The 17,364-nt window shown below is 44.8% G+C and overlaps 1 protein-coding gene across 1 annotated transcript; it reads left to right on the forward strand.

Moving 5' to 3' along the window:
- The first annotated feature begins 3,135 nt into the window (after positions 1 to 3,135).
- On the forward strand, positions 3,136 to 8,426 carry LOC147960321 (uncharacterized). The gene is made up of 5 exons (XM_087533275.1): positions 3,136 to 3,288; positions 3,378 to 3,530; positions 3,623 to 3,685; positions 8,140 to 8,208; positions 8,310 to 8,426. The coding sequence occupies exons 1-5, from the start codon at positions 3,136 to 3,138 to the stop codon at positions 8,424 to 8,426; spliced, it is 555 nt and encodes a 184-aa protein (XP_087389401.1).
- Positions 8,427 to 17,364: the final 8,938 nt, after the last annotated feature.

The following is a 17,364-nucleotide window of genomic DNA, read 5'->3' on the forward strand; positions in this document are numbered from 1 at the left end:
GAGCCTAAAAAGGGTGGATCCAACCTCATCCTATTCAAAGGGAATCTCGCACCAGCTAGTGTTTCACATCCAGTATCTTTGGATAACGAAGAATGGCGGACCATTTCGTTGTATATCTTCAACAACCTGATAGAAGTGCGGCCGTACATCGAGTAAGTTCTCGGTACATTTTTTCGCAACTTCTATTTCCTTTGAACTACTCTTATTCCTGGATATGTCATACAGTCGATACGTCACCATATTCTCGTATGGAGCGGAGATCCAAAAGGATTCTGTCGAAGAGTATGAGCTTCTCGCAAAGCAAGGAGGTGGCTATCCCGGTTTCATCTCTTGGTTCAAACAAACGGTAATTTCTATTAGACAATTTCATTTCATTCGCTAATTTGTGCATAATGCAACAATCCTTTCATATTAAACTTGTAGGCTGATTCAGAGTCTATGGACGCCGAATTGAGACAAGTCGCTAATGGTTTTGACTATAAGGTCCGTTCATTTGACAAGTACGACATCAACGGGTATCGCTTTCGTACCTATGGCAAAGAGCTATCTATGGCCGACCGAAAGTCTACAAATTGTTGTGTATCTGCTATTGGCGAAGGAGGTACCGAGTATTATGGGAGAGTTGAAGCAATTTATGAACTTCTGTTCTATGGTGAAAACCCACCGAATGTCGTAGTCTTCAAATGTTATTGGTTTCAGCCGAAGGAGACTAGAAGGACTCATGAACATATAGGGCTAGTTGAAATCAACCAAAGCACTCATTTAGATGTTCCTGATGTCTATATTATGGCCCAACAGGCGACCCAAGTATTCTATCTACCGTGGGCCTGCCAAACTAATCCAAATCTGAAAGGTTGGGATGTCGTTTATGAAGTGCCGCCCCGTGCTAGACTTTCTCCCCCAAAGGAAGAGGATTATGAACCTCACATTAACCCAGACACATATGAAGGAGAATTCTTCCAAGAGACACGTCTTTCCAAAAAGCGTTTCAAGAACCGCTATACTTCACCCCAAAACATTGAAGTAGACAGCGACAATGAATCCGACATCACCCCAGAGGAGGAACAAGAAGAGCCGGAACAAGAAGAGGTTACTGCTGCGGATGACTTGTCAATGCTTGACCGATTACGTCAAGGTGGCCTTGCACATGTTGATGCCAATGAACCCTATGAGCCCGTCATTGATTATAGTGATGATGATTATTATGCATTTATTGATGATACTGATCGAGATTATTAGTAGTGTCAGGTATTACATTTTTTTATGTTGTACTTGATGATGATACACTTAAGTGATACACATATTATTATTCATGTCGGTCTTTTTTTATGTTGTACTAATTTCGTTTACTGTTTGTCATGGCAGGTGTTGAAAGATGGTGGGCGCTGGTCGGGAGCGTGGTCTGAGGTCTTCCATTCCAGACGCACCTCTCCGCCGAGCGTTGCTGGACAGTATGGCCACACCGCCGGGCCCTTCTTTGTCGACCGCGGTGCCCAGCAGGGGACGAGCTCGAGGTAGGAAGAGAGGAGGTGGGGCACGTGGTCGTGGGAGAGGAGGTAGGGTGACTGCTACGGCGCCTTCCTCGCCGCCACCCCCGGCTGTTTCACCCGAGCACGTGACTGCTAGGGTGGACTCGTCCGAGGAGGAGGCTACACGGACTCCGGTCCACGAGCCTCCGGTCCACGGGTCTTGGGCCCACGAGCCTCGGGTCGACTGGCCTTCGGCCCACGAGCCTCGGGTCGACTGGCCTTCAGCCCACGAGAGTTCGGCCCACGTGACCCCGGAGCAGCACATGTCCGGATGGGGTACCTGGCCGGATCAGCCCGAGGAGCCGAGTGGCCATGCTGATGATGGCGGGGAGCCGACTGATGTTGAGGAGGAGGGGGGCACCGTCTACCAGCGTGGTGCTACACGGCTCCCGTCCGTGCCGGTGACCCGCGAGCAGAGGTGGTTGATTTTCCCTGATGGAGAGAGGTACGTAAGTGCATTTAATATTTTTGTACCTTGTGCATTCACGTTTTTTCAAATAACTAATGCGTTGGCCTTGTCATGCTGCAGGGGTTGGGACCACCATCATAGTGTCCGCCGGCCCAACTCCGTCCTTGGAGTTCTTTGCCGGCAAAACTTCCCGGGGTTTGTCACGTTGCCTGGTGAGGGTCGGCTTCCAGAGCTTGGATTGAGCTGGGAGCACTACGTGGCTGCCCCGGCCCCGCCGGATGAGATTATCGACGGTGTCGTGTGCGACACGAGGGCAGACATGGTGATCAGAAAGTTTTGGGTAATTTCTCCTTTACACATTTAAAAATCTTCAACTAGCTAGTTATTAATTGTACTAATCAATATTCTCTCATTTGATTGCAGACATTCTACAGGTGTGAGGAGGGATACGAGGAGGACGCGGCACATGTTATCGAGAACGTCTGCAAGCGCCTACTCCAGAACTTACGGCACGAGGCTCGGGTGCAGGCTGTTCGAGACTACTACGCCTTGCGTGGTATCAAGAAGACCAAGCCGGCGTGGCACGATAAGTTCCTGAGTAAGGAGCAGTACATGAAGGTAATTCTTAAGGCCTTCTCTACTTAAGTTCCTTCATTTAGTAATTCTTAGCCGTAGCGCTCAAGTTTCTATTTGCTAACTTAGGCGCCTCCGAGATGGTGTGCGGATCGGATGGATTGTTGGGAGGTGTTGGTCGATGAGTGGTGCTCAAAACAATGGCTAGCCCTCCACAACGAGGCCAAGGACAAACGTGCCCAAATGGAAGGTGTGCCACACCATCAAGGCAGCTCCAACTTATATCAGTTCGGGCGCAACTGGGTATGTGGTTTGCTTCATGATTCATGCAATTCATTCATCATGCTAGCTTGAGCCCTTTAATTACTAATTTTCATCGTTTCTCTCTTTCAGGCACGCTACAATAAGGCGGATAAGGTGCCAGAGGTGTACGACCTGTATGCCATGGCCCACACTGCCTCTTTCAAGAAAGTCAAGGCTTTCTCTCAGTCTGACCTCGATGATGCAAACAACTTCACCAACATCTCCTCCCACAACAAGCTCGTGAGATATAGAGATGAGGGGAAGGCGAGGAAAGGGGAGGACTTTAACCCGAGCCAGGGTCCCATTGATCCAGAGCTATTGATGATATCTGGTGGCGGGAGGTCCCATGGCTCCATAGCCATTGGAGATGGACTTATCCGTTGTCCTAGCACTCTCCCGGAGATCAAGGCGCGCCAGTCGAGCTCCGCTCCTGAGATAAGGCCTCGTGAACGGCCAGTGCAACTCGCCATCAAGGTTAGTGATACGTACTCATTTATCTTTCTCCATTACATTGTGTGCGCTTCCATCGATGATTACAAATGGTCATGTGAGTGGTGTTGCAGGCTGCTATACAGAGTGAGAGAGATAGAACGGAGAAACTTCTAGCGGAGGCGGCGGAGAGGCAGCGGGAGTTGGAGGAGAGGACGACAAAGATAATGGAGGAGGAGAGGGCACGGAATGACATGCAGGCAAGGGCCATGTACGAGCTCCTTGTGGTAAGTTTCTTCTGCAGATTAGCCAAAACATTCATGTAGTGTTTGTCTCATTACTAACTAGTATGACTGAGTCGTCAAAACCAAATGTGCAGTCTGTGTGCGAGAAGACAGGTCAGACCGCTCCGCCGATGCCAGTGATTGCTCCTGGGACCACGGTGAGTTTTATTTGAATGGACATTACTTGCTAGTCTTAACATTTGAGTGTCATCATGCTAACAAGACATTGGAAATGATCTTTGGTGCAGCGTAACTCCAGACAAGCATCGCACGATCCTTCTCCAGCTACCGACACGAGCCACCCCGCTCCTACACCTCCTGGATCTTGGTAAGTTTATCTAGTGTTTTGCTTAACACATGCATAAAGACCTAGACTTAGCTTTATTTCCTCCAATGCTTACCATAATGACCTAGACTTAGCTTCTTCACCTCCAAAATGACTTAATAAGCTTACTGACCTCCAAAACCATCCATTTTACCTAAGTTAGCTCTAAAACGATCTGTACTTAGCTTACTTATGTCAAAAATTGCATAATTAGCTTAGTTAGCTCATGGACGATCCATTTTACCTAAGTTAGCTCTAAAATGACCCATTTTACCTAGGTTAGCTTATAAATGATCCAGTTCATCCAAGTTAGCTCAAAAATGACCCATTTTACCTAGATTAGCTCCTAAATGATCCATTTTACCTACGTTAGCTTTAAAATGACCAATTTCACCTAGGTTAACTCCAAAATGACCAATCTTACCTAGGTTATCTCATAAATGATCCATTTCAACTAATTTAGCTCATAAACGATCCATTTCACCAAGTTAGCTAAAAAATGATCCATTTCACCTAAATTAGCTCTTAAATGATCCATTTCACCTAAGTTAGCTCAAAAAGATCCATTTCAACTAAATAAGCTCATAAATGATCCATTTCACCTAAGTTAGCTCAAAAACGATCCATTTCAACTAAGTTAGCTCATAAATGATCCATTTCACCTAAGTTAGCTAAAAAATGATCCATTTCACCTAAATTAGCTCTTAAATGATCCATTTCACCTAAGTTAGCTCAAAAAGATCCATTTCAACTAAATTAGCTCATAAACGATCCATTTCACCTAAGTTAGCTCAAAAACGATCCATTTCAACTAAGTTAGCTCATAAATGATCCATTTCACCTAAGTTAGCTAAAAACGATCCATTTCACCTTAGTTACCTCAAAAACGATCCATTTGACCTTAGTTAGCTCATAAACGACCCATTTCAACTAAGTTACCTCATAAATGATCCATTTCACCTTAGCTAGCTCTTAAACGACTCATTTCAACTTAGTTAGCTCATATATGATCCATTTCACGTAAGTTAGCTCATAAATGACATACTCTTCTTGTTCTACTCTTCTTCTTGTTCTACTCTTCTTGTTCTAGTCTTCTGCTTGTTCTACTCTTCTTCTTGTTCTACTCTTCTTGTTCTAACTTTCTTATTTTTCATTTTGCAGATTTCATTCACTTGACGAAAGCTTGCATAGATGGAGTGCTCCTTATCCCTTTCTCTGTTTCTTTTGTATCGTTGAACTATGCATGTATCGTTGGATGAAACTATTGTAATATATATGGTTGGATGCCTCTATGTTGAACGATGAAGTTATGTGTTGGATATCTTATATGTTTGCTCTGTAATGGCCTTTTGAAATATATCTATATATGTCATATATATTTGTGATGAAAATTGTTGGATTTAATAAAAAACAGATAAAAGAGCCAATATGCAGGCTCTTTGCCGTCTGCCACCGACGGCAACGGGCTCTTTGCCGTCTGCCGTGGACGGCAAAGAAGACACGTGGCATCCAGCTGTGCTTCCTGGGAGCTGACCCATTTGGTCAGTTTGCCTACAGTGGCAGACGGCAAAGACTTTGCCATCAGTGGCAGACGGCAAAGAACCGCCTACAGTGGCAGACGGCAAAGACTTTGCCATCAGTGGCAGACGGCAAAGAACCTGCCATGTAGTGATGTGTAGATGATATCATACGGCGGACGGCAAAGACCCTAGCAATTTTGCTGTCAGCGGCGGACGGCAAAGGCCTGCCGTTAGCCACTTAACGGACTGACAGCGCAATTATTGCCGTCCGCTCTCTTTGCCGTCCACTGCAGACGGCAAAGACTTTGCCATCAGTAGCAGACGGCAAAGTAGCTGTTTACCGTAGCCTACTTTGCCTGAGCCTTTTGCCATCCGCGGCTGATGGCAAAGGCCTTTGCCGTCCGCCGTTCATGCCTTTGCCGTCCGCCGTGGCAGACGGCAAAGTAGCTGATTCCTGTAGTGGTCACTCGAATGGCATGATCACCTTCCAAAATCTAAATCTAAATTTTGTCTAGTATCCAACGAGCGCACCCCGACCCCACCCTCTCCCGATCTGTATGTTGGTCCCGATTGCTACTTTCGATTCCCTGATCGGCCTGGCGACTGCATTCTGGTGTATCATAGCGTAGCGGGGGTGTTGGATTAGGGATCTGACACTCTGGATCGGTTAAATCTTTGTTAGTTCTTTAGTTTATCTACACTGTAAAGATTAGTATAGCCTGCAACATGGGCCAGTTCAGTGTTGTTGTCTTATCTGTTATGACTTGTGATGTTGATGTTGGGCAAAAACACTATCAAGTAAATATCGTTGCAATCTATAGCAGTCCCAAATTATTGTTGCTAAGGATTCCCTGACTGGGAAGGGAGTTCATATTGAATTCCTCCTCCGCTATCTGATGCTTTATGTATTATGGTCGACTATCTTTTCTTTCAAATTGAATGTCTTTCAACTTTGAGTGTTTAGCGATGTGTCATCTAATGTCATTTAAGCTGTAGAGTTTTTTTTTGTTGTTGGTTATCTTTCATTCATGAATTCTCTTTTATGCTAATAGAAAGGGAGTGCTAGTTAATAAATGAAGTTGTATGGCTTTGCTTCTTCTTTATCTACGTGATTTCATATGAATATAATATGTTGTTCATTAAAATTAAGATGTTGACCAAGAATATTACTTAATTAAGGTGAGAAATTAAGATGCATCATTAAATTAACCGAATATTTTTTCTTAATTAAGATGCATCATTAAGTAGCAGGAGTACCCATTTGTACTATACCTAAAAGAACTTTACATTTACATACACAACATGCAAATCACTTCTGTTGACTACCCAAATCAATCCGAGACATGCACATATTTCTCTCTGGATTGTGCAAGTTAGACGAACTACTCTAATTTAAACAAGTTGGGATCCATCACTACAATAGGAGTATGTATGCATTTCACCTAGCTTGGAATCAATAACCTAGTCCTTAAGTAAATGTTTGATTACATCATGAGCTTTCCTACAAATTAGTTAGGTAGTGGTTTCAGCTGCTGCATTGTTGCTTATATTTGATATACTACACAATGTGACTGGAGTTTATTGTGATTTGCAGAAGATAGAATCTGGACACCCTTCCCTGGTCAACGACACCCTTCCCTGGTCAACGACACCCTTCCGTCGTGGGCTCTCAGTAGGACGGCGACCCACAAGATCCACACCCTTGTGGCCCTGTGACCCTCAAGCTCGACGGCTAGATCCCCTACGGCCAAGCCCTTCTACTCGAGAGTCAAGTCCCAGTCCGACTTCTCTGCTTCCCAGCTGCTCCTTCAGTCCGGCTTCAGCAGCTCACTTCTCACCACGGTTCAGCACCTCTAGAAGTAAGCTATAGACTTTTCTCTTCTTTTCATTTATACTGGTTGATGTATATCCTAGTACATGAAATTGTGGGGGAGCTCAGATCATAGAATAGTGCATCAGTACCCAGTATATAGTCTCCGCTTTTGTTTGTACATAGTTCACTACTCAGTTCTCTTCGGCTAGAACAAGCATAAGATTCATCAGCAGCACTGAACAAAATTCATCTTAAACTAGCACAGTAGTCAATACATAGTATCTGCATTTTGTCTGTGATGTTTAATTCTGTTTATCAATTCAGTTTATAGTGCTAAACTTGCACAATACAGTCTCTGCCTTTTGTTTATACCATTAGATTTTGTTTATAAATCCAGCTTGTACTGATAAACTTGCACATGCTCCGCCTTTTACTTATACTATTAATTTTTATAAATCCAGTTTATAGTGCTTACCTCTTTGTCACATTGGGTTTGGCAGCAGTTGCTAATCTCTAGCATTTACCTCTTGTTGCAGACCAGGAAATGAAAGATCGCTCGACAAACGGCCGCTTCCAATCAGTTGGATCTGATCTTATACCCGCACATGAGAGCTACCGGAGCAGCAGCAGATTAACAAGGAACCGAGCTGGACTCCCAAGTTCTTCGGTGAGCTGGCTCCATCTCCTACCCCTAGCTCCCTCTTTTCTGCTCCTATAGCATGCTTTGTTGGACTCATGCTCTGCTCCTACACAAGCTGGACTTATGCTTTGTTATACACTAGCAGAAGTACCTCATGTACATGTAATTGGACTCCCAAGGTGTTGTTCTTGTAAATTCTTCCATGTCTTGCTCTTTTCCTGGTGCTACTACACATGTCAGATTGTTAGCAGTACTTGTTTCCATCTCAAATTACTTGTCTTCTTGAACATATGCCTGATGCCTGGTGCATGTAGGATGTGCTCTGTGTGGACATCTATGCATTTGTTAAGATTTTTGTGGCACATGCTATGGCCTCAAAGATTGTTTATTTTATTTTTGTTCATACATGAGCACCATTTTTTATTGCCGTCAAGGGGTGAATTGATTTGATCATTAATATGTGGCTGAATGTGATGTTTTGCAGGCTCAAGGCGCTAAGGTGTTGGAGACGTTCCTGTACTTGTTGAGCATTTTATCTGTAGAGTGCTATATTGTGATTGGTGTAATATTGTATGGTTATATTGTGATTGGTGGAATGTAATAAACTTGATTGGTATATTGGTGATTTGGCTATTATTTGAATATATTTAAAATGCGTTCTCTGATTGGTATATCATTGGGTTACAAGTTGTGAAAAATTAAAACCTGATGTTTGGGACCTAGTGCCTAGAAGAATCTGACAATGTGCATCCAGTTGACTACAATAATCTGAAAATTAAATGTAACAAAAAAAGAAAACCCGAAAATAAAAAATATATAGAATGTGAAAAGGCTGCACCTCAGAAAGCAAAAAAGGCCGAACCAACGGCCCAAGCCCATGTAGCTAGTAAAAAATAACAGGAAAAAATACATTAAAAAGGCTGAAGTGTTGGGCTCGGCCCATGTAAAACGCTGAATCGGACCGGGCTGATTCTTGTGCCACATCAGATTGCCACGTCGGATGCCTACGTGGCCTGGGGAGGCTGCTAGTGACCAAAACAAAACAGTAAGCATATTTTGGTCGTAAACGTCTACGACCTTCTCACAAAGAAGGTCGTTAATTTCAGTTTACGACCGCCAGCTTTTGACCTTCTGTTTTTTGTCACAAAAAGGTCACAAATGAAAAACAATGACCTTTCAGTGACCAATAGTCAAGGTCACAAGTTGACATATTTCTTGTAGTGATCATGCATATATGACTCAAAGCTTGCATGCTATAATGTGGTATTTATTCATAATTTGGTTGCCAAATTTCATGCGTGCAATGCACGTGTACCTTACTCTAGTCTAAATGGTGTTTGTGTGTGTGTTGTGCGTGTTGAGGTGCAAATTGTCTTTTTTTGGGCACACGTTACGCTTGTTCTTCTGAAAATTCAAGCCGCGCCTTGTTATGCCGAAAATTCAAGCTAGCATCTCTGTCTATCATGCTGCAAAACTCCCGCCTCTTCAACCCGCGCCTTGTTAGCCCGAAATATTTAAGATATATTTTTGTCTCGTTGTGCTCCGACAACTCCCTCCATCTCAACTCGCGCCTTGCTATTCCAAAATTACAACGCGCGTGAAAACTCCCACCTCCTGTGAAATCCCGACACGCGAAATGCCCGTGATACCCCTGAACCGAAAGAACCGCCTCAAATTAGTGGGGGTACTTTCGTAACTTACCCCACATTTTGGACAAGCGCGTCTCTAAGCCATGGTTCCCCTCTGCCATCCCATCCGCCCACCCATTCGTACACCGAGGCCGTGAAAACCCGCGACGAAACCCCACACCCTGCTCCATCCGCCACCCAGCCGGAGCCTCTTCCCCGACGACGTCGTCCACCGCAACACCTTGACGTCCCTCATCCACCGTACCGGATGAGGATCCGTCGTCGATCTCATCATCCCGCCAGTTCAGCCACCCCGTCCTCCACCTCCAAGGAGCTGCCCTGACGTTCCCCTCGTCTTTCGCGCCACCTCCATTCCCACACCGCCGTCTTCACCTGCACCACCGGAAGAGCATCATCATCACCGTTTCCTCGGATGAAGCTGCGGCCTAATCAGCGCCACCAAAGAGGTTGTACACTAATCACCGCATTTTCTTCTTGATTCGATCTCACGGTGCTGCCGGCGCTCGGTCCTGAGCCGACACGGCGCGGCTCCATCCACGGCGGCGTCGCCGGCCACTTCCTCCACGACGTTGCTCCCTCGGCGGCGACGTCCACATTAGTAGGAGCTGCTGCTGCTTTAGCTCTCGCTCGCGCTGCTGCTCTGCTCTTGCTCTCGGTCCCCTGCCTAGTCTGCTCTTGCTATTGCTCTTGCTCGCGCTGCTGCTCTCGCTCTTGCTCTTGCTTGCGATGCTGCTCCGATTTAGCTACACTTCAGTCCACTGAATCAACTTTTGGGTCAGTCGATTTTCAGGGGGTGGGGGGGGGGCTCGCCGGGGTGAAGGAAGAACCAGCCACAGTGGGGAGGGGGGCTCGCCGGGGTGATGCCCAGTGGATGTAATATGTGTAATAGCCGTGATAGCCTAGTGTAAGTTGCTTGCTTATTTATTTCCTTGTTGTCTTGTTTATTTGTTTGCTTGTAGTCAGTGTAGTTCTTTTTCTACGGTTTGCTAGTGGCTGCAATAACCTATTTTTTAAAACTAGGCCACAATAACCATGGGCTAATATTTACTGTAGTGACACCGGGCCTCCTACGTGCCATAGAAACAGTGGGCCTTCTACGGGCCATAGAAACAGTGGGCCTTCTACGGGCCGTAGAAACAATGGGCCTTCTATGGGTTGTATCATCAATGGGCCTTATACGGGCCGTATGATCGATTGGCCAAACATGGGCCAAACAGACCACATTCTAGCCATAAATGGGCTAGAGTTTGAATCGTCCGTTCATGGGCCGACCATAACGGACCATCGTTAATAGGACGTATTTGATGACGCTATGAAAATGGCCCAACGTATTAACAGACCACAAACGGGCCGATTGTAGCCACGGGCTGAATTTGGCCAACAAGTAGAAAATGACAGTAACGGGCCATAAGTAAAAGAATGCTGGAAAATAGCCCAAGAATAAATGGGCTCTGAGAAGCCGAAAGATAACATGGGCTGGAAATGGCCCAACGGAATAAGGGGCCGTTAATGGGTATAAAGTGATACACTGTTCTTTACGGGCTAGTTTCACCACGAGCCGTTAATGGGTGTAAAGTGATACACTGTTCATTATGGGCCAGTTTCACCACGGGCCGTTAATAGGCCAAGAGTTACATAGGGCCTCATATGGGCCAAAAGACGTCATGGGCCATACATGGGCCAGAAGTGAAAACGGGCTAGAATCATATTGGATGGCCCAGATGACGCTACTGGGCCTAATTCGAATAGGGCATAACGGGCCTTGGGTTAGCGGGTTGTAAATGGGCTATATGCGAACATGCCGTTAACAGGCTTTCCATGGGCCGGCCCACCACCTTTTGACCAAATCAAACGGGCCAACCTTTTCACAGGAATGGGCCTCTGTTGGGCCGTGCCACGTGTCGACGTATCATAGGCGCCTTCTGTCCAATGAGTGGATGACATCTGTCCCAGCGATGAGCCGACACGTGTTTCCTCCAGCCAATGATGATTTTACACGTGGAAAATCCCCATTGGTCAGGGCTGTTAACGGGTTATCGGATCCAAAACCCGACCCGATAGCTTAACGGCGTTCTGTTACGGTGGATGCCACGTGTCGGTCACCCTTGACGAAAGCACTTCCCTGACGCGTGATTTATCGTCATGGAAGTGGACACTTCCGTGATGATAATTTTGGTAATGTCATGGAACACTGCTACGACAACACAGGTATGACTATCTTGATTCTGTCAGAAAATCGTCATGGATGTACATGCATGACAGAAAACGCGACCTACTGTGACAAACACGTATCATCACGGAAGTGTATTTTTTTGTAGTGACATCAAAAATTCTGTTTTTATCATTTACCTACTCGAGGTTGAGCAGGAATTAAGCTTGGGGATGCTTGATACGTCTCCAATGTGTCTATAATTTTTGATTGTTCCATGCTATATTATATTCTGTTTTGGACATTATTGGGCTTTATTATACACTTTTATATTATTTTTGGGACTAACCTATTAACCGGAGGCCCAGCCCAGAATTACTGTTTTTTTGCCTATTTTAGAGTTTCGCGGAAAAAGAATATCAAACAGAGTCCAAACGGAATGAAACCTTCGGGAATGTGAGTTTTGGAACGAACGTGATCCAAAGGACTTGGACCCTACGTCAAGAAAGCAACCAGGAAGGCACGAGGTAGGGGAGCGTGCCTACCCCCAGGCGCGCCCTCCACCCTCATGGGGCCCATGTTGCTCCACCGAGGTACATCTTCCTCCTATATATACCTACGTACCCCCAAACTACCATATACGGAGCCAAAACCCTAATTCCACCGCCGCAACCTTCTGTACCCGTGAGATCCCATCTTGAGGCCTTTTCCGGAGCTCCGCCAAAGGGGGCATCGATCACGGAGGGCTTCTACATCAACACCATAGCCTCTCCGATGATGTGTGAGTAGTTTACCTCAGACCTTCGGGTCCATAGTTATTAGCTAGATGGCTTCTTCTCTCTTTTTTTTGGATCTCAATACAATGTTCTCCCCCTCTCTTGTGGAGATCTATTTGATGTAATCTTCTTTTGCGGTGTGTTTGTTGAGACCATGAATTGTGGGTTTATGATCAAGTTTATCTATGGACAATATTTGAAACTTCTCTGAATTCTTTTATGTATGATTGGTTATCTTTGCAAGTCTCTTCGAATTATCAGTTTGGTTTGGCCTACTAGATTGATCTTTCTTGCAATGGGAGAAGTGCTTAGCTTTGGGTTCAATCTTGTGGTGTCCTTTCCAAGTGACAGTAGGGGCAGCAAGGCATGTATTGTATTGTTGCCATCGAGGATAACATGATGGGGTTTATATCATATTGCATGAGTTTATCCCTCTACATCATGTCATCTTGCTTAAAGTGTTACTCTGTTCTTTTGAACTTAATACTCTAGATGCATGCTGGATAGCGGTCGATGTGTGGAGTAATAGTAGTAGATGCAGGCATGAGTCGGTCTACTTGTCTCGGACGTGATGCCTATATACATGATCATACCTAGATATTCTCATAACTATGCTCAATTCTGTCAATTGCTCAATAGTAATTTGTTTACCCACCGTAATACTTATGCTCTCGAGAGAAGCCACTAGTGAAACCTATGGCCCTGGGTATATTTTCTATCATATTAATCTTCCATCAACAAGCTATTTCTTGCACCATTTTTATTTTGCTTTATTTACTTTGCATCTCTATCATAAAAATACCAAAAATATTATCTTATCATATCTATCAGATCTCACTTTCGTAAGTGACAGTGAAGGGATTGACAACCCCTTTATTGCGTTGGTTGCGAGGATTTTATTTGTTTGTGTAGGTGCGAGGGACTCGTGCATGGCCTCCTACTAGATTGATACCTTGGTTCTCAAAAACTGAGGGAAATACTTACGCTACTTTGCTACATCACCCTTTCCTCTCAAGGGAAAACCAACGCAGTGCTCAAGAGGTAGCAGCGTGGCTCCGCCAGCGGCCCCATATGGCCCATCTTCACCAGCAAACACTCAAGACCCTCGCGAGGGGCCAAGCCTCATGAGGCGGGCGATGCAAGACCTCCTCGGGGGCGACTTCACCAGGCTGGCTCACGAGGGGTGGAGAGATCAAGGCAAGGGGCACCTCGCGAGGTTCCTGTGACACAAGCCATGACGACCAAGGCCAGGCGGGTACTAGGCGGGCTCCAGCGCGCACAGTGTCCTTGTTTCCTCTTTGGTGCTAAAGGGACAGGCGCAAGCGAGGAGTCCCGAGGCATCAGGCAAAGGTTTCCATATCGGTGCAACAAGACCAAGACCAGCAGGACGGCAGGACAAAGGTCACCGTGGAGCCGAGGACGGTGTCACCACCAGAGCCTTTGGCAGGCGAATACCACCTTTTGTCAGGATAGCTTGTACTAGCTGCCCCCCTTCTAATTGGCCGTTCTGGGATCCCTTCCCGCCTAATATTTGGGAAGAGGACCAGGGCCCTATAAATAGGACCAGCCACCATCGTAGGGAGTGAAAGTGCAACTATCCCTAAGTGGTTTTGGTAATTCCTAACAACATATAGCTCATTGAGCTAATGCTATTCCAAGATTAATATTTCAGGAAAAGCTCAATGAATGGCATGGCATGGATGAGGAAAGTGGACCCCTCAAAATACTAAGGATAAAAAGATTGGCTCAAGCTCAAAGCTCAAGACTCTACATTTTATATTTTAGTGATCCAAGATCACATTGAGTCTATAGGAAAAGCCAATACTATCAAGGAGGGATGTGGTGTTGCTTGATGAGGTTCTTGCTTCATAGTGCTTAGTGATATGCTCCAAACCCCTCAACTACCTTCCCACATCCACATCTGACCTAAACCAAAAGTCAAACTCGGCCCCACTGATTCTTTATATCCGGCACCACCGAGTTTAGATGTCATAGCCACTGCCACAAACCCTAGGCAAATCGGTCTCACCGACAGGGATCTCGGTCACACCGAGATGGGGTTGTAATCTCTCTGTTTCCCTTCGTAACGTTTCGGTCCTACCGAGATGAGCGATTGGTCCCACCGAGATTGCAATGTAAACTATCTATTTCCCTTTTGTAACATTTTGGTCCCACCGAAATGAGAGATTGGTCCCACCGAGTTTACCTGACCAACTCTCTGGTTAGCTTATTACCAAAATCGGTTCCACCGAGTTTGTGTAATCGGTCACACTGAGATTACGTTATGCCCTAACCCTAACCATATCGGTCCCACCGAGTTGCATCTCAGTCCCACCGAAAATCCTAACGGTCACTAGGTTTGCTAAATCGGTTCGACCGAGTTTCTCAATTCGGTCTCACCGAGATTGGTGAATTATGTGTAACGGTTAGTTTTTTTGTGGAGGATATATATACCCCTCCACCCACTCTTCATTCGTGGAGAGAGCCATCAGAACATACATACACTTCCAATACACATTTTCTGAGAGAGAACCACCTACTCATGTGTTGAGGCCAAGATATCCCATTCTCACCATATGAATCTTGATCTCTAGCCTTCCCCAAGTTGCTTTCCACTCAGTTCTTCTTTCCACCAAATCCATATCCTGTGAGAGAATTGAGTGTTGGCGAGACTATCATTTGAAGCACAAGAGCAAGGAGTTCATCATCAGCACACCATTTGTTACTTCTTGGAGAGTGGTGTCTCCTAGATTGGCTAGGTGTCACTTGGGAGCCTCCGACAAAGATTGTGGAGTTGAACCAAGGAGTTTGTAAGGGCAAGGAGATCGCCTACTTCGTGAAGATCTACTGCTAGTGAGGCAAGTCCTTCGTGGGCGATAACCATGATGGGATAGACAAGGTTGCTTCTTTGTGGACCCTTCGTGGGTGGAGCCCTCCGTGGACTCGCGCAACCATTACCCTTCGTGGGTTGAAGTCTCCATCAACGTGGTTGTACGATAGCACCACCTATAGGAACCACAACAAAAACATCCGGTTCTCCAATTGCGTTTGAATTCTCCAAACCCTTCCCTTTACATTCTTACAAGTTGCATGCTTTACTTTCCGCTGCTCATAGACTCTTTGCATGCTTGCTTGAATTGTGTTAAGATTGCTTGACTTGTGTTAAGATAGCTAAAATCTGCCAAAGACTAAAATTGGGAAAAGGATAGATTTTTAATCGGAAGAACTAACGCCCACACGTGTGGGCGTTTGCACATCGCCCACACGCCTCCATCACCACTCATTTTGCCACGTATGAATAGATGACATCAGCGGAAATCTTTTTGGTTTTCCGCTTAAAAATGTTTTATCTCTTAATTAAAAAAGCGAATTAAAAATCCATTTTCATCATTAAATCCATCACGACGAGATCTTCAAAACTAGACCCCATGTTGATATGTTTCGATGAATTTTTTTTGCCCAGAAGTTGCCATGATGTTTTACACTGTAGTTGCCATAGTTTTTAAACTAAAGTTGCCATGTGGCAATTTTAGTTTGTAGATCATGGAAATTTTAGTTTTTTGATGATGGCAATTCCAGTACTTTGATCATGAAAATATTTTTTTGTATGAACCATGACAATTTTAAGTGCATATATCATGGCATTTTTAGTTTATGGTGCATGGCAAGTCTAGTTTCTTAATTCCTTGTTTATAATATGTCAAAAATTACTTTTAAATGTAAAGAAAATAACTGAAACATATCATGGCAACTTCAGTGTAAACACCATGGCAATTCATGTGTAATAGACATGGCAACTTTTAACCCAAAAAAATCGTCGAAATATATTGATATGAGATCTAGTTTTGAAGATCTCGTTGCGGGGATTTAATGATGAAAATGGATCTTCAATCGGATTTTTCGTTTAAGAGATAAAACATTTTAAAAACTGAAAATTCAAAAAGATTCTCGCATGAATGCATGCGATGACGTGACAATCTATTTGCATTAGGGACATGTGGTGCGTCTCCCTTCCTGCCACATGTGTGGCAGTTATCGACGTCCTTTTTAATTGGTCAAGTAGTCTAATCACCCCCCTCTAGACATACTTTCGATCCTACAAGTGGTATCAAAGCTTTGATCTCCATCTATTATATAATTAAAACAAGAGTAAAAAAGCCATCACGTTTGTCCACATATGTTAATCGTTTTTACACCGTTGGATTAGAATAACAATGGCTGAGATTTAAGTTTCTACATAACATGTAAAAATATATGTACTAGCAATATTGAACTTATATGTTGTCATGTTGGATGCAATGAACCATAAGACTAGCACGCACGGGAAGGACTACATAGACACGTATTGTTGGAGTCCAATGCAATCACGCATGAATTGATCCCTGTCCGAATTGGAAAGAAAAAGAAAAGAAAAAGCTCTTACACGTACCCGAGAGCAATATAGAAGGTCTACCTACCGATTCCAAAAGCCACACGTTTGCATACATCGAACACATGACCAATTGGCAAAAGGAAATAATTGTCTGTCCGATAAAGAGCTGGTACTTCTCTCACGTGTTCCATCTCTTCTTCCCTGAAGCAAGTTCCACGTCCCTTGCCACACACATTTTATAGAGAAGATCAATTGCTAGGGTTTCCAATTTCCTAGCGCTATAGCCGTCACTTCTAATCCTTCCTTCCCCGTCTTCTGCGAGGCACCCGCTGAAGCGCTCGATCCACCTAGAAGAAGAAGAGTACGGTAGGTTTAAATCAGCAGCATGAGGGATAAGGCAGCCATAATAACTAAGGTGACAAATTAAGGAGCAAGACAGAGCCATAGGGAGGCATAGATTGCTTCTTCGGCCTTCTTCCACTTCTTCGCCTTGCACATGCATATCTTCCAGCACCGCTGCCTCCAAGCGAGGATGCATGTAACCACGGTCCAGTGGCAGCAACTTAGGTCTGAGACACTTGTAACGCCCTCGA

Source organism: Triticum urartu, chromosome 7A (genome assembly GCF_056163025.1).
Source record: "Triticum urartu cultivar PI428250 chromosome 7A, HENAU_Tu73, whole genome shotgun sequence".
Taxonomy (NCBI): Eukaryota; Viridiplantae; Streptophyta; class Magnoliopsida; order Poales; family Poaceae; genus Triticum; species Triticum urartu.

Bases quoted from the DNA above. Each gene is read 5' to 3' on its own strand.
- LOC147960321 (XM_087533275.1), top strand. From the start codon at position 3,136: ATGATATCTGGTGGCGGGAGGTCCCATGGCTCCATAGCCATTGGAGAT. The intron at 3,686-8,139 runs GTGAGTTTTATT...TGGTGCATGTAG, and splicing joins TGATTGCTCCTGGGACCACG to GATGTGCTCTGTGTGGACAT. The intron at 8,209-8,309 runs GTTTATTTTATT...GATGTTTTGCAG, and splicing joins ATGCTATGGCCTCAAAGATT to GCTCAAGGCGCTAAGGTGTT.